Genomic DNA, 23,814 nt, shown 5'->3' on the forward strand with positions numbered 1-23,814 from the left:
AGAAAAGAAATGGACGGAGCAGACGAACTCCAGCTCAGGAGCCCTATTCTGCTGCCATCTTGCACATCTCATGTAATAATGCTTCTGATACATCTTCTAGGGCAACTTGTTGATTCCATTTTTTTGGGAACCATCTATTTCACTATATTGAATAAACCATGTTACAAGAAAAACATTTGACTGTATGTAGAGGCAACGACATTTCACACTGAAAAGTGGTTCTATTTTTCCTGTTATCATTTTAAGGCATCTCCACATAAATGTTCCTTATTAGGAGACCTGGAAATGAAATCAGTGAGTTTTTCAGGTCAGAGCTGAGTCTAACTGAAAACATTTCATGAGCTGTTGTTGTTAAGGTGCTTAATAAATTAAATTCCAACACTCCAGAAGTTGAGATTTAGCGTAGATCAAAGTATGCCCACATGACCCTCACCCTGATTGCTGATACAACAATGGCCAGGAACCTGGCTGCCCCAAGACAATGGTGTGTCTACATTGGATCAGATTTTGGACTTTGGCCTGTGGATTGGAGGAAGTCCCACCGGAGAAAGCTAACCGCCAATCAATCTGATTAATTGTTGTCTCAGCAGTGCCAGAATCACCCAGTGGCCATGCTGAAACTGCACAAAATCCACAATAAAACAATGGATGCCAGACTTAAGGTAAGTGTCGGGATTTTGGTCAGGCCGGTCTGGCAGAGCCCAGCATGGACATAGGGCAGAGGTAAAGTTGGGATTTGATCTTTGGTGAGTGTTGTTGTTCTTAATGAACACAAGGAACCCCAACCCACCTCTTTACCCAAAATCAGCCGCAGAAGCAGAGCCCACCAGCCTTAACATGGTAGACAGATTGGGAGTGATTGGGCAAAGGGTTGGCAGGTCAACCATTTTATTTTACAAGACTCCCTGTTCCCCTACCTTCAAATACAATGGCAGGAGACCATAAAATTTACTGTCTATAATTCTACTTTTTAGAAACATTAAGTTACGTTTGTTTTCTAATACAATCAGTCTGATGAAAAGTCTTACACCTGAAAGTCTGTTTTCCTCTCAAAAGGTGCTGTCTAACCTGATGAGCATTTACAGTGTTTCCTGCTTACACATCACATTTCCCATACTCTGATAAGCCACCCTTCCCAACTGAGAGACAAGTGGCACTTTGGATAAACATCAGCAGGAGAAAGAGTTCCCTCTCTGAGACGTAGACAGCTTCACGGCTAGTAGGCATGGGTTGCTTCTGTGTACTCTTACCTGTTTTTGAGGTGCTGCACACTGCCCAGACATCGAAATTTGCCATTTACCATTATGGCCATTCGAGTGCACAGAGCTTCACATTCTTCCATGCTGTAAGGGAACAGACACTAAAGGTCACAAGTTTTTCTCCCTCAGAACTAATCTGATTCTTGATTTTGTACCAGGCTATCGTTTTAATTATTTTCAAAGTTTTGTAAAGGAAGTTCGGAAGTGAATTTATGAATGACAAAGATTGGCACCCAATCTGATGCCTGCTGAAGGTTTCCATCTATCTGCTAGAGACCTAATTCGGCTAGACAGTATCTTTGGATATAAAGAAACAAGTTGTGTTTGTATAAAAAAAAATTAACAGAACAATACATCTTAAAGTCTTTTACTGGAGTACTATGAAGAGAAAATTGACACTGACCAATATAAGGAGATATTTGGGCAGACTATCAAAAACTTGGTTCAAGGTTGGCAGAGTTTTAAGAAGCATCTTAAAAGACAGAAGACAGGTAAGATGGCACAGTCCCCAATGATGGACAGATTAAAATTACAAATGTTTATGTCAATATGTTTGTGTAATGTCTTTTATGCATTGTATGCACACATAAAAATGTCAACACACATTACTGTATCTTCATCTCAGTAATTGTTTTCCAAACCACCTCAGTGACATTATTTTTACCATGGGTAGGACGAGGAGGCAGGACCAGAGATTACCTCAACTAGAACGGGATTGATCCTTCTTATTGCTATCTGATCCACATGCTACTCATCTGGCCAACTGAGCTAACCAGGCCTGCATTTCTTTATATACTCACGTGAAAGCTAAATTTTGCAGGGCAATTTGTAAAAGGACAAGGGGGTTAATATCTACATAGCTGATGTTTCTGAGTGGTGTACTTTCAATTAAATCAAACCCATTTAGTACACCCAACATGGGTCTCAAAGAAACCCACAAAGTAATGGGGAAACGGCAAATATTGTAGCTGTTTATTGAGCCACTTTGTTAGTAAATAACCTACCCACCCACTCCCAGGAGAAGAATTCAACACTGTTGAAGAATTGAACATTAGAAAGTAAAATGCAGATTTATAATCAATCAGAAGTGCTCTATAGTGTTTGCTCTGAATCAACACCACTTCATTATCATAATTAAAAGGCAGTGTTTCATTCTGAATATTTACAGTGTCTGAGAGTGGTTCTATTTATTGTATTGTTTTTTCAGTATTTTTACTAAAATTAATACTACGATAATGGGAAATAACTAGAAATCCAATCACTGGCACAACTTCACTGAGCCTGTGTGCAGGCTGAGCATTCAAGAGAAAGATGGACAAACATGAGGGAGAATAGAACTGGAAGATATGCTCATAGATTAAAAGAATTAACATGGGAGGAGGCCTTTGTAGAGTATATAACACCAGCGTAGATTAGTTGGGCCAAATGGCCTTTTCTGGGCTGTAAACAGGAGATTATACCAATGGTACTAACCATTAGCCATTACCATGTCTGCCAGTTACAACAAACTCTACTTAGCAGATTATTTTGGCAAGTTCAAGCATCTCATTCAAGCATTTCTTCACCATTCTGAATATTCCCTATTTCCCTGACATAAATTCTAGTCTCTGCTTTACAAAGCAATAAATTTGGTCCTTCCTGCATTAAAATATTTCTCCTGCTGGCATCAGTATCAATGATAAACCTTGAGAAAGTATCTGAAAAAAAAAGACTGAAGTTCTACAAGTCTCAATGCTCCAGACTTTGAGTGGAGAGATTGGCACATATAAAACAATGTTTTTATTGCATCACTGCCTTGTAAGATGTGACTTTTTATGACTGGAAACTCATGTATTTCTTTGCAACAGGACTGTGAATGCATATCCTTAATTGTTTCATTCTGGGTAATAATATTTATACATAACACTGCAAACAGAATCCAATTAGACAGTGCCACATTCAGTTATTGAAAAAAAAAGTGAGTGTGAAACAAAATTTCATAGTGTCTATCACCTTCATGGTCTGGCATCCTCCCCAAATATGCAATTTTACTCTCTGCCCGCTCTTCATTGCCCATTATCTCCTGGAACTTGGCCATGAGGATACAATGGACAGCCATGGATTGATGCCAAAGTGTCCACTGCAAGAACAGGGGTTGCACATCGGTGTAACCAGGACATAAGACAAACATTTCTACCAAAACGAGTTCACAGGCTAGACAAAACCTCTCGCATTTTCCATGCACCTACCTATGTGATGTCAAGACCACTGATCTCCCTTCTTTTACAATACTAAGAATTGTGTTCCACAGAAATCTCCGAGCCTTTGGGTCCATTCCTGTTGTGGGTTCATCCTGAATATAGTTTTTGAAAACAAAAGGCATACTATTTAAAACAGTGAACAAAGCATTTGTTATCTTAAATTGGATATTGACTGAGGATATTCAGCAAAATAATAATTCACTGACGGCTACAAATACTTAAAATGCATGAGATGCTGATTTCAGAAAATCAAATATATGTGACAATTGGTGCCCATGTCAAGAGCACAGTACACTTTTATTTCTAAGAGTGGTTTGTTAGACAATTTAACAGCTTAGTTAAAGTTATCCATACTGCTTTGTGTCTAAAGACACAATCAGCCACAGGCAGTGTAAGGATGGTAGATAATAAAAAGCAGAAAGTGCTAGGAAACTCAGAAGGTCTGGCAGCATTTATGGAATAAAAACAGGGTTAATGTTTTAGGCCCGATATGACTTCTTCAGTCGAAGAGGAATGCTAGGTAGGCCAGCATTTATTGCTCGTCCCTAATGACCCATGAGAAGATGCTGTTGAGCTGTCTTCTTGAAACACTGTGGTCTACGTGATGTAGTCCAGAATTCTGATGGAGAGAGAATTCTAGGATTTTGACTTACAACACTGAAGGAAGGCGATAAATTTCCAACTTAGAATGGTGAGTGACTTGCAGGGGAACTTGGAGAAAAGGGTGTTCCCATGTACCTGCTGTCCTTGGCCTTCTAGATATTTGTAGCCGTGGGTTGGGGAGGTCTTATCTAAGGTCGCTTTGTGAATTTCAGCAGTGCATCTTGTAGATGGTACACACTACACTACCGAACGTCTGTATTGGAGTGACTGGCTGTGGGTAGCGTGCCAATCAGATAGATTGCCACTTTTCTGGATGGTGTCAAGCATCCTGATTGTTAGTGGAGATGCACACATCCAGGAAAAGTGTGAATTAACCAATAACACTCCTGACTTGTGACTTGTAGAAGATGGGGAGTGACATGGGATTTGGGGAGTCAGTAGGTGAGTTACCTATCACAGAATTTCTAGTCTCAGACTGCTTTAGTAGTTACTGTATTTAATTGGTTAGTCCAGTTCAGTTTCTGGGCATTGGTAGCTTCCCTAGGATATTAGTTGAGGATTCAGTGATGTTAATGCCGTTGAGTGTCAATGGATGATAGTAAGATTCTCTCTTTTTGGTGACATCCAATGCCTGGCACTTGTGAATATTACCTGCTATGTGTCAGCTGAAGGCCAAATATTATCTAGGTCATTCTACATTTGTGCACAAATTGCTTCAGTATAAGAGGAGTTGCGAATGGTGCTGAACATTGTGCAATCTTTGGCGAACATCCCCACTTCTGATCTTATAATGCAGTCAAGATCATTGATGAAAGAGGTGGCTTGAGGACACTAGCCTGAGGAACACTTGCAGAGATATCCTGGAGCTGAGGTGGCTGACCTCCAACAATCACAACCATCTTCCTATGTGCCAGATATGATGCCCACCAGGAAGGATATTTCCCATTGACTCCAATTTAGCTGGGGCTCCTTGATGCCACACTCAGTCAAATGCTGCCTTGATGTGAAGGACTGTCACACTCACCCTACCTCTGGAGTTCAGCTGTTTTGACCACGTTCGAACCAAAGCTGTAAAGAGGTCAAGAGCTGGTGGAACCCAAACTGTGAGTCACTGAGGAGTCCTTCCATCATTTCCTCATCTTCAAGAGGAGACTGATAGGTTGGTAACTGGCTGGGTTGGATTTGTCAATTTTTGAATGCAGGATGTATTGGTAAATTTTCCAGATTGTTGCACAGATATCAGCTATACTGGAAAAATTTGGTTTCGATGTGGCAAATTCTGGCACAAGCTTTCAGTACAATGCTGGAATGCTGTCTGGGTCTACAGCTTTTGCAGTACCTAGTCTCTCCAGCCATTTCTTGATATCACATGTAGTGAATTGAAAAGGCTGAAAACAGGAATCTGTGATGTTGGGGACCTCTAAAAGGCTAACATGGATCATCCACTCAGCACGTCTGGCTGAAGATCGTTGCAAATACATCAGTACAAAATATAATAAGGCTGATCTGTTGGGCTTCCCCTTCACTGATGATGGGGCTATATGCAAAGCTTTGACCTGCAGTGAGTTGCTTAATGTCCACCACTATTCATATCTGGATGCAGCAGGAATGAAGAGCTTAGACAAAAACCCTTGGTTGTGCAACCATCAGCTCTATTATATTCTGCTATGCTGAATGGCATGCAAGTAGTTCTGTGCTGTCGCCTTGCCAGGTTAATACCTCATATTTAGGTATACCTGCTGCTGCCCCTGGAATGCTTTCCTGTACCCTTCATTGAACCAGGTTTGATCCTCTAGCTTGATGGTGATTGTAATGGTACAGTGGGGGATGTGCTGGGCCATGAGGTTACTGATTGTGTTTGAAGACAATTCTGCAGCTGCTGATGGACCACAGAGCCTTATGGATTCCCAGACTTGAGCTGATGGATCTGTTTGAATTCTATCCCATTTGGCACAGTGGCAAGGCCATACAACATAATGCAAGTATTTCTCAAATGTAAAGGTGGAATTTTCATCTCCGTAAAAACTGTATGTTGGCCACTCTTACCAATACTGTCAGGACAGATTCACCTGTGGCAGGCAGTCTGAACAAATTAAAGCAAAGTGTGTTTTTCACTCTTATTGGTACCTCACCACCTGCCATAGACCCAGTTTAGCAGCTATGTTCTTTAGGACTTAACAAGTACTAGTTGTTCTAAGCCACTCTTTGCTGTGGATATTCAAATTCCCACCAAGATATTTTCTGTCCCTTGACCCTCTCAGTGCTTCCTCCATGAGTTGTTCAACATGGAGGAGTAGTGATTCATAAGCTGAAGTGTGGGATTGAGGGCAGGTATGTGGTATTTAGCAGGAGATTTGCTTGCTCATACTTGACCTGGTGCCATGAGACTTCATAGTATCCACAGTCAAACTGAGGACTCCTAGGGCAGCTCCGGACTGTATACCACTATGTTGTCACCTCTGCTGGGTCTGTCCTGTCAGCAGGACAGGATATACTCAGAGATGGTGATGATGTTATCTGAGACATTAACAGGTATGACTATGTCAGGCTGTTGCTCTACTAGTCCGTGAGACAATTTTGGCAATATCTCCCGATTTTAGCACCAGCTCCCAAATGTTAATAAGGAGGACTTTGCAGGACTGGGTTTGTCCTGATCATTTCCAGTGATTTATCCAGTTTCTTTCCCTTTCCTTTTGGCATTTATAGATACACAAGTTGCTAGGTGATTTCAGTGGGCATTTAAAATTCAACCTGAGTCACAAGTAGGCCAAATCAGGTGATGATGGCAGAATTCCTTTCCGAATGGATCTGCTGCTTGTGTTTCAGTAATGGCAGAGTAATAGAAGAATTGATGCACAAATTCACCTGCCTACAAAAGCCAGAAAACACTGGCACACATCACATTAAACACCAACCTCACTTACACAATAAAGTACAAGGATAAAATGTGGAATGAGGAGACCATTTGGTCTATCATGCCACTTTGATGGAATGATTTATTTGATTGCACAAGAGGCCCGGTGACTCTACCACACTTGCTTTTATTAACAATGACGTACAGTGTGTTTTCTTTTTCTTGCCATACTCCTCTTTCACTCATTCAATCCAAATTCAATGCAAGAATTTGCCAGCTATTCAGAGTATATGCACTGCATGTCAAACACTCACCAGAAATAGCACAGGAGGACCCCCAAGCAGAGCCATAGCAGTAGAGAGTTTGCGTTTGTTCCCACCACTGTAGTTTCCAGCCCTTTTATCTGCGTATCGAATAATTCCCAGCTTTTGGATTCCCCATTCGGCAACCTGATGGAAAGGAATACTGTCAATGCACACAAAGAGAAGCGATACCGCACAAAAAAAATGTGAACAGTTCTAGAGTGCAGTTTTGCTTAAATTACTAATTACTGCCGCAATCTCAATTTTTTTTCACCCTCTTCTGAGTTTTCATCCACACGTCATTCTCAAAGTCTTCTGATTCTGCCTTGCTGACATTGTCAGATTCTACCTCAATTTCAGTCTGTTTGCTGCTGAAATCCCAGCCTTAATTTATTACCCTAGCCTTAATTTTTCCAAGGTTTACTGGATAGCTTCTCAACCTCCAAACTTGGTAACCATCAGCGAATCTAGATCTCTGCCATCCTCTCCTATATCCTGCTCATCTATTAGCCCTGTCCTTGTTGGCCAACGCTGGCTCCCAGAGACCTTAAGGCCTCAAACTTAAAAGCTTTTCTTAGTTCCTTCTCTCTGTGATATCCATCAGCCCCACAACCCTGCCTGCTTCCATTCATTCTTCATTTGACTGTGACCTCTGGTCAGTCCTTTGTCTCGCCTCTAGATTCATCACATTCAGCTATTAAGACCACATATTCTGGAACTATTTCTTGCTATATTTCAGTGTTAAAGACAGCTATCTTTTAAAAATATATTCATCTGCCCAACATCTCCTATACTGAATTGGTATCAACATTTTGACTACACATCTGTGAAGCATCTTGGATTATTTTTCAACATTAAAGGCACTATATGCATGCTCTCTGATACCTTATGTAGCCTGTACACCTTGTTGGATGGTGAAATGAAGAATACTCAAAAGGTCACAATTGGACGAGCATAGAGTTCTAAGGGTTCTGGCTCGGATGGGCATGTAGGGATTTGAAAAATAGAATGAGGCCATGTCTCAACAAAGTAAGAAGCACAGGTCATATAGACAGTCCTTTCAGTTTGAAGCATTGGTCTGGACGTAGTTAGTTGATCACAAGTAGGATGAGCGGCTCCACCGCTAGTCTGTGTCTCCAACTCAAATTAGGTTTTGATGTTTCTTTCTATTTGCTATTCAGCTCAGAAATGTGGATGTGTGGAGTTTGTAGTTAGTAGCTAGAACATGAAAATCACGACTCTATGGAATGGTTGAGGCAACCAGCCAGGATTACTTTAAAGAAAATCTAACTGGGTTCATGTGGAGAAAAGAAAAGAAATAGAATGATGAGATGAGATAAGGAGGAGGCTTGTGTGGAACATATATACAAGCCTGGACCATGACTTGTTTCCATGGTGTAGAAGCATTTCATAATGAGGTTGCCTCAGCTGGCCCTTCTGAAAGTTTGAACACCCAACAGATATTTATTGCAACAAAGAAGAATGCAAATGTACACAAGTGATCATATTCTTTAGCGTGGAAAGGGAAAGGTGAGGAAGGATAAAAGGAAAACATTTTTCCCTTGCCCTTACACAATATACATTCAAATACGCTGCTTTAAGATCAGATAGAATGAGTTACTGGAAGGACGTGGCTTAGACTGTTTCTGTGTTTTATGCTATCCGTTTTACCTTGCAGATCTCTTTCTCAGGAATTCCTCGCAGGAGTCCATACAGCTCCAGATGTTCCCGGCCAGTGAGAAGCTCGTTAATGGCATCAAACTGAGGACAGTAACCCATGTTCTGGTGGACCTCTTGTATGTTGGATAAAATGCTGCAGAAAGAAGACCAAACCAACATTTTATCTTAGTGAAACCTCTTTGAACTTTCAGCTGCAAGTCTAGATTCACTCTGGATCTTTCTTAATTTGGAAAATCTAAGAGAAAACAGAACAATTCTTTGGATATAGTTTGCCAGGATAAGAGAAATAGTTTCTAATATATGAAAGTCAATATTACAAATATCCAGTCTGGCTTGTAGGCAGATATTGTGAGGATAATCCCATTCAGCAACCTCAGCACTGTTTAAAACCATGGGGTTCTATTAAGGAGTCTGAGGTATCACTGACACTGCTGTTCTCCCCTCAGATGTGTTTGACTCTTGGCTGATCCTGTTTCAAGGTACTACTGACATAAGCAGGATCTGAGATGTGGTAGGTAGTTTAATTGCAATCCATTCATATCTCATGTCCAATGGTAAATAAGTGCCTCCATTATAATTGGAAATGCATTGCTAAGAACTGACGCTTGAGGCAGTTATCTCCTTAGTTTTATACAGAGCTTCGGCTATTTAAATTTGTCTCGCACGTACAACCGAAAAATTGAAGTGACAACTTTCCTCCTTAGCAACTGCTGCATCAGTGACCTCATCCTGTACTTTCCTGTTCATGTTTAGTTCTGAATTAGCTGTCACATTCCAGAAATGGCAAAAAAAAACAGGGTTTAGCGAGAGGGAGGAACTGATGGGATTGAAAGCCAATAAATCCCCAGGGCCAGACAATCCCAAAGTACTTAAGGAAGGGGCCTCAAGAGATAGTGGATGCATTGATGGTCATCTTCCAAAATTCTACAGACTCTGGAACAGTTCTTACAGATTACAGGGTAGCTAATGTAAGTCCTCTATTTAAAAAGGGAGGCAGAGTGAAAAACTTCAGGAATTACAGGCCTGTCAGCCTGAAATCAGTAGTAAGGAAAATGTTAGCATCCATTATAAACGTTTGATAACTGAGCACTTGCAAAACAGTTGTAGGATTGGACAGAGTCAACATAGATTTACAAAAGGGAAATCATGTTTTAAAAATCTACTGGAATTCTTCAAGCATCCAATGTGTATAGTTCATCGTGGGAACCAGTGGGATGCAGTTTACTTGGAGCTTCAGAAGGCTTTTGACAATGTCCCCTATAAGACATTATTGTGCAGAATTAATACTCACGAGACAACCAGTTTTCTACTCATCTCTTTACACAATTTATGCATTGTATACAGAGATAAAGAGAAAACTGGAACAAAAACAAAATTGCTGGAAAAGCTCAGCGGGTCTGGCAGCATCTGTGAAGAAGAAAACAGAGTTAACATTTCGGGTCCGGTGACCCTTCCACAGAACTGAAGAGAAAACTGGTTGGCAGGCAGGGAACAGAAAGAATAAATGAGCCTTTTTCCGAATGACAGGCAGAGACTAGTGGGAGTATCACAGGGATTAGTGCTGGACCCCAGCTATTCATGATTCATAATAATGATTTAGATAAGGGAGCTAAATGTAACATCTCCAAACTTGCAGATGACAAATTGGGTGAGGGCAAGCTGTGAGGAGGAAGCAGAAATACTTCAGTGTGATTTGGTAAGTGAGTTGGCAATGCATAGCAGGTGCAGTATGATGTGGATAAAATGAGGTTGTCTACTTTGGGAACAAAAACAGCAAGGTGGTTTATTATCTGAATGGCTATAAATTGTCAGAAGGGAATGTGCAATGACACTTTGGTGTCCTTGTGCAATAGTCACTGAAGAAGCAGCAGGCAGCTAAGAAGGCAAATCAATGTTGTCCTTCATAGAAAAAGGAGTTGAGTATAGGATCAAGGATGTCTTGCTGCAATTATACAGGGCCTTGGTGAGGCCACATTGGAATACTGTGTGCAACGTTGGTCTTTTTAGGAAAACATCTTTCTTCAGTTGTTGGTGGAGCACAGCAAAGTTTTACCAGACTGATTCCTGAAATGGCAGGACTGACGTTTGAGGAGAGGTTGAATCAGTCAGGATTATATTCACTGGAGTTCAGAAGAATGAGGGGCAATCTCATAAAACCCTATAAAATTCTAAAAGAACTAGATAGGGTAAACGTAGAAAGCATATTCCCAATGACAGGAGAGGAAAGGCTGACAAAACGAAGTAAACCATTTAGGACTGAGATGAGGAGAAAATTCTTCACCTAGAGCGTGATGAGCCTGTGGAACTTACAACCACAGAAAGCAGTCAAAGCCAAAACATTGTGGAATTTTAAGAATGAGCTGCATAAAGCACATGGGGTTAAACAGATCAAAAGAATATGAGGGAAAAGTGGGAGCAGGCTACTGAGTTGGATGATCAGCTAGGATCATTATGAATGATGATGCAAGCTTGAACTAGTTGAATGACGTACTCCTACTCCTATTTTCTATGTTTCTATACCAATGAAAATAAGACTGAAAATATCTGAGTGCACATGGATATGATGAACCATTCACTCTCTTACCTGTAGCCATTAAGAAAAGCTTCTCCTCCTGTCACATAACTATCTCCAGTCAACATTTTGAAGGTGGTTGTTTTCCCAGCACCATTCACCCCGAGAAGCCCAAAGCACTGGAAGAGGAGAGGCATCAGAAATTTGTACTTTCTTCACACAAAAAAACTGAAGATCGGACAAAAAGGGCACCCATTAAATAACTCAATCACAATTCCTGGCTCCTAATCTATCCATCAGTCTTTTAACACAATGTCCCAAATTGTGCAGGTGATTGCTTAATGAACTTCCTGCCTCTCCCAAGGAGAAAAATAAAGATCAATGCTTTATAACACTATCCCTCAAACCAAATTGAATGATCTGGCCATGATCATATTGGCTTTGGTGAGGTCTTATTTTGTACAATTTGGCCACAATGTTTCTACATTACAACAGTGACTATTTTTCAAAGATACATCACTGGCAGCAAAGTGCTTTGGGACATCGAGAGGTCAGGATAAGTCAAATAATTTCAATTTTTTTTTTAAAATGTCTCTTTATAGATTTTGGATTTACCATTTTCTCTGTGGAAGTATTTCTGGAGTACATCAGAACAACTCCCAAACGATGATGGAGACCTTTTCTCACAGAATGTCTGTCAGTAAGATAAAACCTAATTCAGGCAGCACTGATAATTGTCTTTTGTTACAAATTGTGTCAGAATAAAAATATTACCACTCAAAGGCCACTTTTGTTTAGTGTGTTAGTTTATGATATAAAGTTGTCATGTTGATGTTCTTGAATCTTTATGATACAGTGAATCTTAATTGGAAAGTATCCTACATTGAAGATTTTCATTAATTTTATGGGGTTTACTCTGCTCTTTACTCTTGCACCAGGGACTGTATATAATAATGTTTTAACTGACTCTAGTAATGGCCTCCATTAGGTTATTGGGATCAGAACCATGATACCCGACAGGTGGATGTATCAGATGCTGAAGGAACTTTCAAAATGACATTACAACCTGAACTTAAAGGTAACTAATTTGAAGGGCCACAGGCAAATGATAAGGTGTAGGATCGACAGTTCAAATGACTGTCCTCAGTGTTGTCCCATTCAATGATTCCATAAGGTGCATCTCTCAATCCTCCTTACCTCTCCTGGTGGGATCCCAACACAAAGTCTGTCCACAGCAGGTTTCCGTTTCATCCTGTAAATCTTTAATAGAAGCATGTATATTAATGTGGTACAACACATCATACGAAAACAGCAAGACAGAGTCAGCCCAGCATTACTTCACTCATCAAAAGTACTATTCAGAACTCACTTTTGTCAGACTTTTCAGTTCCAGAATGTCATTTTGACATCCACCGCTCAAGACCCTCTGCCTTTCCTTGGCCACATCCTCATCTTCATCAGTTAGTACTGGAAGTTTTACAGATGTGTGTCTGGATACAGGACATAAAAATACATTAAATTTCTTACACATGCATTAATACCATGCGCAACAATGCATGTTAATCATCTTTTAATCGAATGGGAATATTAAAAAGAGGTATAGTGTATTAGGGCACTAAATGAATTCAATTATTAATGTGCTGCAGTGTTCGGGTAACTCAGGTTCATAAAGTTAATTGACAGTAAATGTAACCATTCCGTCTGCAACAGTTTATTAAGCAGCACTGAAAAGAGGGGATAAAGTGCTGTATTATTGCAACATATGAAGAATGACATTGGATAGAATGACAGTGGATTTTACAGCACAGAAACAAGTCATTTGACCCAATGTTGATATTTACGCTCAACACATGTCTCCTCCCACCCTTCTTTGATTAACCTTATTAGATTCTAGTATCATGTACCTTGGTTTTATAAAGAATCTGTACTGAATCAGGACAGTGATGAAGAAGAAAACCACTCCTTCCACAGCCATAGCAAACAGGTTCCTTCCTACCAGATCCCAGGAAAGCGGGGAGACAAAATGATTCTCGCCTACAGAAAGAGAGACTTCATGAAGTGCACTCCAAAACCACAACAATGAATAGTTTTACTCTCTGCAACTTACTTTTACTTAGGCCACACCCAATCTCAATCAGTCAAACACAATGAACAGACATATAATGGGTCACAGAACAATTAAACACTACAGTAAGAAACAAATCACACTAAGAAAACAGGCTCTCCTGGTTCATTGAGCCATCCAACACAAATCAGTGAAAAGTAAGGAAAGAATGCAGGGCAACATCGCCCTACTACAACAATTTCATTTTAATGGGAATGTTTGGATTGTGCTTGTTAGAGATGTGTATTCTCACTCTACAATATAGGGAATCTTGGACGTGATGTAAATTGAAAAGCTTCAGCATGGTGCAAAGAAGGATGAAAACCCCATGTAATGGGACTTTGCCCTTTTTCTCTTCATGATACCAACAGAATGCTAGTTTACCAAGTGCAGGGAAAAGGGAAATCCCTTCATTCTCCTAGAGCATCTCATCAGTTCAACAACAAGTTAGTCTGAATTGCAGACACTAAAGATAAAAAAAAAGCTTCAAATTGAGATTTGGGTGAAAGCTTGTCAGGGTCATTTGCTGATATGACCAAGGTGCAGATGTTTTGCTCTCTGCTTTGTTTTAAGCTGCACAGATACAAATCCTACCCAGAATGAAACGTCTGGGCTTGACAGATTTTAAACTCACCACCTGTGATCCAAGAATTAAAACAACATTAAATATCAAGTCTGCAACATTCCCTATTGCAATAAGGTTAATTGGATACCAATTACGCTAGGTCACATCAGTTTAGATGTATATTACGTTCTGTAACTTAAATAATCTCATCTTTGATGTTAAGCCAAAACTGAAAATAGGTGCATTAGTGCAAAAACAACAATACAAAGATTTTCTCAAAACAAATTGCACTCGGAATTCAGAAGTTAAATGACAAACCAAAAATTATTACATACCAAATCGCTCTAAAGCATCTGCCATGGCCTGATTTTTCACCATGTCAATCAACCCACGGCCCAAACAGAAGTGGGGAAAGATGAGGAATACAGATTTCAGGACTTCGTTAATGCTGTTCAATTTCTGCAACAAAACAAGAAAGAACCTGCTTACAGGTTTTAAGAATTGTAGAACAAAAGTTTAATTTCAGCAGGTTGTAAGTAATTATCATTGCCAATTAATTTGCTGTGCCAGAACATAGCAACACAGGAACGGAAAGAGGTCAGTCTGCCCTTTAAGAATTGTTCATCTTTAAATAAAGTCAAGGCTGATCTGTGCTCTGACTGTGTACCTGATTCCAACATCCCCCAACCAATCCCTTAATAATTTTAGGTAACAAAAGTCCATCAATCTCAAAAGTAAAATTATCTAGTATTCATTTTCATTTCAGCAAGTTAGTTCCAAATTTCATAGAATCGGAGAATAATTACAGAGTGTAAGCAAGCCGTTTGGCCCACCGAATCCACACCGTTCCTCAGACCTATGTGCCTACCCTATACTTGTATGCGCGATATTTTCCATAGCTAATCTACCTAGCCTGCACGTCCCTGGGCACTATGGGCAACTTCAGCATGGCCAAACCACCTAATCTGCACATCTCCGAACTGTGGGAGGAAACCAGAGCACCCGGAGGAAACTAAGACAAATGCAGGGGGGTGGAGAATATGCAAATTCCACACAGAGAATCATCCAAGGGCAAAATCGAACCCCAGGTCCCTGGCACTGTGAGGCAGCAGTGCTGACCACTGACTCTCACAACTTGTACCACCCTTTGTATGTAGATGTTTCCTAATTTCACTGCAGAAAACCTCTGATTCTAATGTTTTTATTTGTGCTCCCCAATAGTGGATGTTCCACCTCACAGAAACTGTCTCTGTCTCCCTGTCAGTTCCTTTTATTATATTAAACCCTTGACTAAGTTACTCCTTAATATTTGAAATCCTAGGAAATACAATACCAGATTGTTTAATCTCTCAGAGTATAACTTTTGGACTATAGGTATCATTCTAATAAATCTACACTGTACTCCCTTCAAAGCCAATGTCTTAGAAATTCCAGCTGAAGGATCCGCTAGGCACTTTTTCTACAGACAGACAAAACCAGCACACACTTGTCAGGTCTCCGTAAACCCAAAGCAATGTTTAATCAATCAGATTTAAAGCAATGATCTTGTATTGGTAGGGAATTGCAGAATGAGTGACGTGTAATTGTCAAATTGAACAGCAACCGAATCAAACAGCACTCGCTTGGATCCAATGTGTGTATGACCATGGATAATGGGAACTGCAGATGCTGGAGAATTCCAAGATAATAAAATGTGAGGCTGGATGAACACAGCAGGCCAAGCAGCATCTCAGGAGCACAAAATCTGACGTTTCGGGCCTAGACCCTTCATCAGAGAGGGGGATGTGGAGAGGGAACTGGAATAAATAGGGAGAGAGGGGGAGGCGGACCGAAGATGGAGTGTAAAGAAGGTAGGTGGAGAGAGTATAGGTGGGGAGGTAGGGAGGGGATAGGTCAGTCCAGGGAAGATGGACAGGTCAAGGAGGTGGGATGAGGTTAGTAGGTAGATGGGTGTGCGGCTTGGGGTGGGAGGAAGGGATGGGTGAGAGGAAGAACCGGTTAGGGAGGCAGAGACAGGTTGGACTGGTTTTGGGATGCAGTGGGTGGGGGGGAAGAGCTGGGCTGGTTATGTGGTGCAGTGGGGGGAGGGGACGAACTGGGCTGGTTTAGGGATGCAGATGTGGAAGGGGAGATTTTGAAACTGGTGAAGTCCACACTGATACCATTAGGCTGCAGGGTTCCCAGGCGGAATATGAGTTGCTGTTCCTGCAACCTTCGGGTGGCATCATTGTGGCACTGCAGGAGGCCCATGACGGACATGTCATCTAAAGAATGGGAGGGGGAGTGGAAATGGTTTGCGGCTGGGAGGTGCAGTTGTTTGTTGCGAACTGAGCGGAGGTGTTCTGCAAAGCGGTCTCCAAGCCTCCGCTTGGTTTGCAGGAACAGCAACTCATATTCCGCCTGGGAACCCTGCAGCCTAATGGTATCAATGTGGACTTCACCAGTTTCAAAATCTCCCCTTCCACAACTGCATCCCTAAACCAGCCCAGTTCGTCCCCTCCCCCCACTGCACCACACAACCAGCCCAGCTCTTCCCCCCCCACCCACTGCATCCCAAAACCAGTCCAACCTGTCTGTGCCTTCCTAACCTGTTCTTCCTCTCACCCATCCCTTCCTCCCACCCCAAGCCGCACCCCCAGCTACCTACTAACCTCATCCCACCTCCTTGACCTGTCCGTCTTCCCTGGACTGACCTATCCCCTCCCTACCTCCCCACCTATACTCTCTCCACCTATCTTCTTTACTCTCCATCTTCGGTCCGCCTCCCCCTCTCTCCCTATTTATTCCAGTTCCCTCTCCACATCCCCCTCTCTGATGAAGGGTCTAGGCCCGAAACGTCAGCTTTTGTGCTCCTGAGATGCTGCTTGGCCTGCTGTGTTCATCCAGCCTCACATTTCATTATCTGTGTATGACCATGGGCCTGTTTGTTCAATGAAAAATACCAGGCTCAAAACAACCTTTAGGCTACATCCTGTGTCATTCTATCCATAATTGGCTGCTCTTGGAGGTGAGAAGTTAGAAACTTCCACAGCGTAATGATTATCACTCTGGACTTTGATCATGAAATCACATCTCAGTCGGGTCAAAGTTTGTTTTGTTGCATTTGTTGCTAAATTTCGGACAGCTGAGCGGAAGACACCCGCAGGTGAATTGGAACTTCAGCACTTTTTGGCAGAGCGGACACAATAGACTGAGTGGTCTACTCCTGTTTCTACATCCAACGGCATTATGAAGTGGGCTTGATCATCTTTGACCCTGGCTATTTCCTTCTGCAGTCCTCATAACCACTGCCACAAATCACAATCAACTAATTTCAATATTGCTCCCTCAACATTCTGTTAAACCAACTGCGAGCTCCATGGATTGTGAACCGAGAATTATTCTATGAATTTCTATTCTACTTTTTAAACTAAGTAAGATTCTCTCAGAGGGTAGTGAATCCGTGGAATTCTTTCTACACAGGGCTGCACAGGCTGGGTTGTTAACCATGTTCAAGGCTGAGATAGATATTTTTAATCAGTAAGTAAATCAAGGGTACGGTATCAAGGCAGGAAAGTAGAATCATAAAGCCATAGAGTACAGAATGGAAACAGACCCTTTGGTCCAAACAGCCCATGCCAACCATAGTCCCAAATTAAATTAGTCCCACTGCCTACACATGGCCCATATTCCTCCAAACATTTCTTATTCATATACATACTCAAAATGCCTTTTAACCATACCTGCATCTAACACTTCCTCAGGGTACACATGAACCATTCTGTGTAAAAAAAAGTTGCCCCTTATGTCTTTTTCAAATCTTTCTCCTCTCACCTTAGAAGTATGCTCCCCAGCCTTAAAATCCCCTCCCTAGGGAATTAATGATCATCAGATTAGTTTGATCACAATGAATAGTGCAGCAGGCTCAGTGGACTGCTCGGTGTACTTGCGCACCTATGTCTTACGGTTTTAACCATGTGTACGTCACCGATCCCACTAACGTTACATTATAATACCTATAAACAGCCAATGTGTTATATTACCCTCAATATAATTTGCTCAGGTGATGAATAATGAAATACTTGTCAGTGCCATTTCTAATTTGGGATAGAATTTACATTACACCCACAAATCCTTATCTGGCAACTTACCTCAATGGGCTTAGCCAAATCTGATATCAGTTTCTGCAATCATTAAATTGCACGTGATTGCCAATAGATACATTTTTTCTGATCATCTCAAGCAATTGTCCTCTTAAAAGTAAGCAGTCAGTCAGCAATTTGGCCAGATCCCATTTTGTATTTGATTCACAACTCAATGTTATGAACTTACATTGTTGCTAAACAGCTCCAATACGAAGGTTGCCACGCTGCCATTAATACCAATGAACAAATTCACACTGGTTAGTATCACATAGGCAGTGCTGGGGATCCTGAACACAAATGATGCTGGGTACATCAAAGGTGTGATGGACCATCTGGAAGGAGAAACAGACTCTGGTTACAAGCACAGTGGTCACATGATCAAGAGAGTGAACCATATCATCTTGGCTCTGCTTGTGTCTCAAGTGGTGGGTTCAATCCTCTATGTGAAGACTCAAACACAAAACCTAGGATGTACTGAGAGAAGTGCATGATTGCTGTTGTCCTTTGGATGCGAAAGGTCTCAAAGCATAATTGGAAAAAGAACAGCGAGTTCTTTGGTTTCCAGGCCAACACTTATTACTAGTTATTTCTCTTAATTCTGTTTCTGGGTTTTGCTGTGGATTAGGTGGCTGCCACATTTGCTTACATTGCAGTAAATTCTACGTTTAACATAATTCAAGCTGAGAATCTGAATAGTGTTATATTTGTGTTCCTTTCCATCAAACAACACTGGGGACCATGTACTGCAGTCTGAAAGTTGGATATATCTTGTATGGCTGTTGAAACACTGAAGATGCAATAATTTATTAGATTTGCCAATATTTGTGATTTCCTGTGCTGCCATTGTCCCTATTACTGAATTTTAAACACAAGGGTAAGAACCCAAAGAAAACAGCCAGACAGCAAGGAGCTTGAGTGGAGCTGTGATATCCCTACACTGCAGTTGTCACATAAATGTTGACGAGGTGAAGGAAAGTTGTGTTTCTTTGGGATGGATTTCCAGATACTTTACCAGTCTGGCTGTGGTGCTTTTCTCACAGGTGTTCTTCATAGAATCATAGAATTCCAACAGCGAGGAAGCAAGTTTCCAGCAAATCCACACCCACCCTCCAAAGAGCATCCTATCCAAACTTATACCTCTACCCTATCCCTGCAACCCTGCATTTCCCACGGCTAATCCACTTAACATGCACATCTTTGGATTGTGGGAGGAAGCCAGAGTACCTGGAGGAAACTTAAGCAGACATGGGAAGAATTTGTAAACTCCACACAGACTCAATTCAAGTATAATTCCCAGAGAAACTGTAGGGCAAATGTTGGACCTGATGGATCCTGGTGCTAATGTGATTACAAGCTCAAAATCCTTCCCCAAACAGAGATCTACCATTGAGAGTGACCAACAAATAGAAGTGTGCACTTTGAAGCTTTACAGCCATTTTGTTCCAACCTGCCAATAGAATAGAACTGTAAACAAGCACAATATCAAATAAGGTATGGACTTACCCATACAGGAAGAGAAGCAGTGCCAACACAGGCAAATTCGAGGAAGACACGTATGACTTTTGTTGAAAACAGACGAAAATAATAATGACCAGAGTGGCAGGAACCACATAGTTGCACTGCAAGGAAACAGAATCAAAATTCAGGTCTAGGCTCAACAATCAGCAAAACAATGGAAGAAGTCATCAATAGTACTGTCAAGTGACACTCAGCAAGAACTTGCTCAGTTTGAATTTTATCAGACCACTGGTCTCCTGACTTCATTGTAGCCTTGGTCCAAGCATGGACTAAAGAGCTGAACTCAAAAGAGCAGATGAGAGTGACTGGCCTATCATGGGACAACATTTAACTATATCATCAAAAAGGACCAGCAAAATTAAAGTCGCTGAGAACTGGGGAAAGCTCGGAGTTGCTGGATTCATACCTGCTGTGAAGGAAGCTGGTTGTGCTTGGTATCAGCTAATGATCTCAGTGACAGAACATCTCAGCAGCAGATATATACTGCCAAATAAAAGCAACTCAACAAGAAATCATCTGAAACATTGGGTAGGGGACACAGTTGGAATAAACATTCGTACACTGAATCAATTCTCTTTGGGAGATGACAAAAAAAAGGGCCCAAGATCACCAATCTTAAATACACCTCTGGGTTGATGCACAGTTAAATCTAATATGTTATCTCAGATATTTATAGAATTCCTACAGCTTGGAAGCAGGCCGTTCAGTTCATCAAATCCACACTGACCCTCCAAAGAGCATCCTACCGTGATGTAATCCCATCCCCCTGTGATTGTGCAATTCCCACAGCTAACCCACCTGGACACGATGGACAATTTAGCATGGCCAAGCTGCCTAACCTGCACACCTTTGGACTGTGGGAGGAAACCAGAGCACCCAGAGGAAACCCCGTGTCTGCACAGACACAGCGAGAGCATACAAACTCCACACAGACAGTCACCCAAGGGTGAAAATCAAACCCAGGACACTGATGCTGTGAGGCAGCAGTGCTAACCGCTGATCCACCATGCCACTCATTGTTGAAGGATGGAGTTTGAGACATTCAGCTCGGAACCACCTCCACTTCTTTATAAATGTCCAGCTGAAAATGCTCTGAAAGCCAGAAATGTATCCAGAAATGAAGTATATTAGGTCCTGGGAGCCTCAGTTTTAGGAACAATAATTCCTTTTGTCAGTACATGTAATAAACCATGCATTTACTCTGCTAATCAAATTATAATCTTTGCAAAGAATACAGTCAGCATTTTGATGCAAACTTCAAAGAAAGAAAATATTCACAAGTATGTTTCTAGTGCAATCACAAATAATGTCTAAGTGAATTACGTTAGTTCCTGATCTAACATGAAGTATTCAGGAGTTTGAGACTTGACACCACTTGATTCCCAACACTAGAGGACACCAGTGTGCTGTATAAGTACTTCAGCCATGGCAGAAAGCTTTGCAAAAGCGTGAAGCAAAACGCAAAAGATTGTGTTAACCTAAGGGGCAACTGCCATTTGAACTAGAGGGGTTGCAAGACAAAGGTTTGGATGATGGCTCTTCTCTAACTTCTGAAATACTTAAGCAGCTTTCACCAAGCAAATAAATCATAGTTCATTCATGAGGTGAGAACTGCGAATCACGACGAACAAAAGGAACAGAGTGTGCACCATGAGATAGCAAGAACTGAAGATGCTGGAGTCACAGATAACACATGGCGTGCTAACAGAACACAGCAGGCCAGGAAGCATCAGAGGAGCAGGAAAGTTGACGTTTTGGGTCAGGACCCCTTTTCAGAATTCTGTCATGTCAGATGGTGGAATTTCAATTTAATTTTGAAAATATCTGGAATTAAGAGTTTAATGATGAGCAGGAAACTACAATTGATTTTCAGAAAAACCCATCCGGCCTATTAATGTCCTTTAGGGAGGGAAAGTGGATGTCCTTACTGGACTGGTGTACAAGATAATAAAATGTGAGGCTGGATGAACACAGCAGGTCCAGCAGCATCTCAGGAGCACAAAAGCTGACGTTTCGGACCTAGACCCTTCATCAGAGAGGGGGATGGGGTGAGGGTTCTGGAATAAATAGGGAGAGAGGGGGAGGCGGACCAAAGATGGAGAGAAAAGAAGATAGGTGGAGAGGAGAGTATAGGTGGGGAGGTAGGGAGGGGATAGGTCAGTCCAGGGAAGACAGACAGGTCAAGGAGGTGGGATGAGGTTAGTAGGTAGGAGATGGAGGTGCGGCTTGGGGTGGGAGGAAGGGATGGGTGAGAGGAAGAACAGGTTAGGGAGGCAGAGACAGGCTGGACTGGTTTTGGGATGCAGTGGGTGGAGGGGAAGAGCTGGGCTGGTGGTGTGGTGCAGTTGGGGGAGGGGACGAACTGGGAACGTCAGCTTTTGTGCTCCTGAGATGCTGCTGGGCCTGCTGTGTTCATCCAGCCTCACATTTTATTATCTTCGATTCTGCAGCATCTGCAGTTCCCATTTTCACTGGTCTGGTGTACATGTCATTCCAGACCCACAGCAAAGTGGTTGAGTTACATCTGCCTGTACAAAAAGACACTTTGTTCATTCCCCAGAAAGTCACTTAAGGGAGTTGATTCAGGGACATAAAGACTGGTACATAGCGTATGGTACTTGTGCATCACAATACTTCGATTGGTGGATTAACTATTCATTGTCATAATACGAATCCGAATAATTTTATTCATTGAGGTGCGCATATGGAATCAGCTGCCAGAGGCATGTGGATGGGTACATGAATCGGAAGAGTTTAGAGGAATAGGAGCAAATGCTAGCAAATGGGATGAGATTAATTGAGGATATTTGGTCAACAGGAGTTGGAGCTAAGGGCCTGTTTCTGTGCTGAACAATTCTACGTCTCTACGACAGCCTGTAGGCCTATATTTCTACAGAACATTAATTTCTTTTCTCTATTCATTCATGGGATGAGGGTGTTGCTGGCTGGGCCAGCATTTATTGCCCATCTTTAATTTCCCAGAAGATAGATGTGAGTCACCCACATTGCTGTGGGTCTGGAGTGACATGTCCACCAGACCAGTAAGGACAGTCCCTTTCCTGCCCTAAAGGAATAATAGGCCAGATGGGTTTTTCTGAAAATCAATTGTAGTTTCCTGGTCATCATTAAACTCTTAATTCCAGATATTTTCAAAATTAAATGAACTTCCATCATCTGACGTGACAGAATTCAAATGCAGATCCTCAGGACATTACAAAAGCAGAAAATGCTGGCAAAACACAGCAGGTCTGCCAGTGGGAAGAAAGGAGAGTTAATGTTTTGAGTCTGGTGAAGCTTCATCAGAACATTCCAGAGTAACAATCTTGTGATAATACCATTAGGCCATCATCTCCCAAGGAAGTGACAATTATAATGTGGACAAGGGGTTCACCCCCACTGAACCCTCACAAGTGCATTAGGAGGCCACTCAGCCAATCATGCCCGAGTTAGCTCCAGTGTTCTGGAAGGCTTCTCTTTTCAAGTATACGCCCAATTGTCGCTGCACTACGCTTCTTGGTAGAAAACACTTACAAAGCTTTTATGAGGAGGCTCCCTACTCACCATATCCCATACGTAGTTAGCGAGCCAATACATGGCCGGTTTCACTCCGCTGATGAACTGCATATGCTTGGCTTTGGTGACCCGTTCCTGAATCAGGAAAACAACAAAACTTGCCGGCACAAAGGACATGGCAAAGATCACACAGATGGAAACCAGAACGTCCACGGAAGTGGTCATCCTGCAATATACAGTCAGAATGTTAGAATCAGATGATCAAATGGTTCTGTTCAAGAAGCAGACAGCAATGTCTGAACATGCAGGAGTGGGACAGCAGGGTTTGTCTGGATGGCTGGATATCCTGCCTCAACCATTAAGAAAACCAACAAGGAGACATGCCTGCAGCAAGCAGCCCTGGAGCCATTGTACTGTAGCTAGCTGGATGTGAGGCTTTCACCTGCTTCAGCGCTGCTGACTAATCCCTTCCCCCACCGCATCCCAAAACCAGCCCAGTTCGTTCCCTCCCCCCACTGCATCACACAACCAGCCCAGCTC

General features: G+C 41.9%; 1 protein-coding gene across 3 annotated transcripts in view; it reads right to left on the minus strand.

Moving 5' to 3' along the window:
• The window catches only part of LOC125450708 (phospholipid-transporting ATPase ABCA1-like), a 159,116-nt gene that overhangs the window by 6,714 nt on the left and 128,588 nt on the right, over positions 1 to 23,814 (minus strand). For all 3 annotated transcript variants that reach the window (XM_059644425.1, XM_059644433.1, XM_059644422.1), the window contains 12 exons: positions 23,323 to 23,500; positions 19,747 to 19,862; positions 18,431 to 18,575; positions 14,455 to 14,578; positions 13,355 to 13,484; positions 12,820 to 12,940; positions 12,648 to 12,710; positions 11,523 to 11,629; positions 8,930 to 9,071; positions 7,271 to 7,405; positions 3,488 to 3,591; positions 1,251 to 1,343 (listed from right to left, as the gene is read on the minus strand). In XM_059644425.1, the coding sequence (XP_059500408.1) occupies positions 1,251 to 1,343; positions 3,488 to 3,591; positions 7,271 to 7,405; positions 8,930 to 9,071; positions 11,523 to 11,629; positions 12,648 to 12,710; positions 12,820 to 12,940; positions 13,355 to 13,484; positions 14,455 to 14,578; positions 18,431 to 18,575; positions 19,747 to 19,862; positions 23,323 to 23,500 (1,458 nt within the window). The remainder of the gene's footprint in view (positions 1 to 1,250; positions 1,344 to 3,487; positions 3,592 to 7,270; positions 7,406 to 8,929; positions 9,072 to 11,522; positions 11,630 to 12,647; positions 12,711 to 12,819; positions 12,941 to 13,354; positions 13,485 to 14,454; positions 14,579 to 18,430; positions 18,576 to 19,746; positions 19,863 to 23,322; positions 23,501 to 23,814) is intronic.

Source organism: Stegostoma tigrinum, chromosome 3 (genome assembly GCF_030684315.1).
Source record: "Stegostoma tigrinum isolate sSteTig4 chromosome 3, sSteTig4.hap1, whole genome shotgun sequence".
Taxonomy (NCBI): Eukaryota; Metazoa; Chordata; class Chondrichthyes; order Orectolobiformes; family Stegostomatidae; genus Stegostoma; species Stegostoma tigrinum.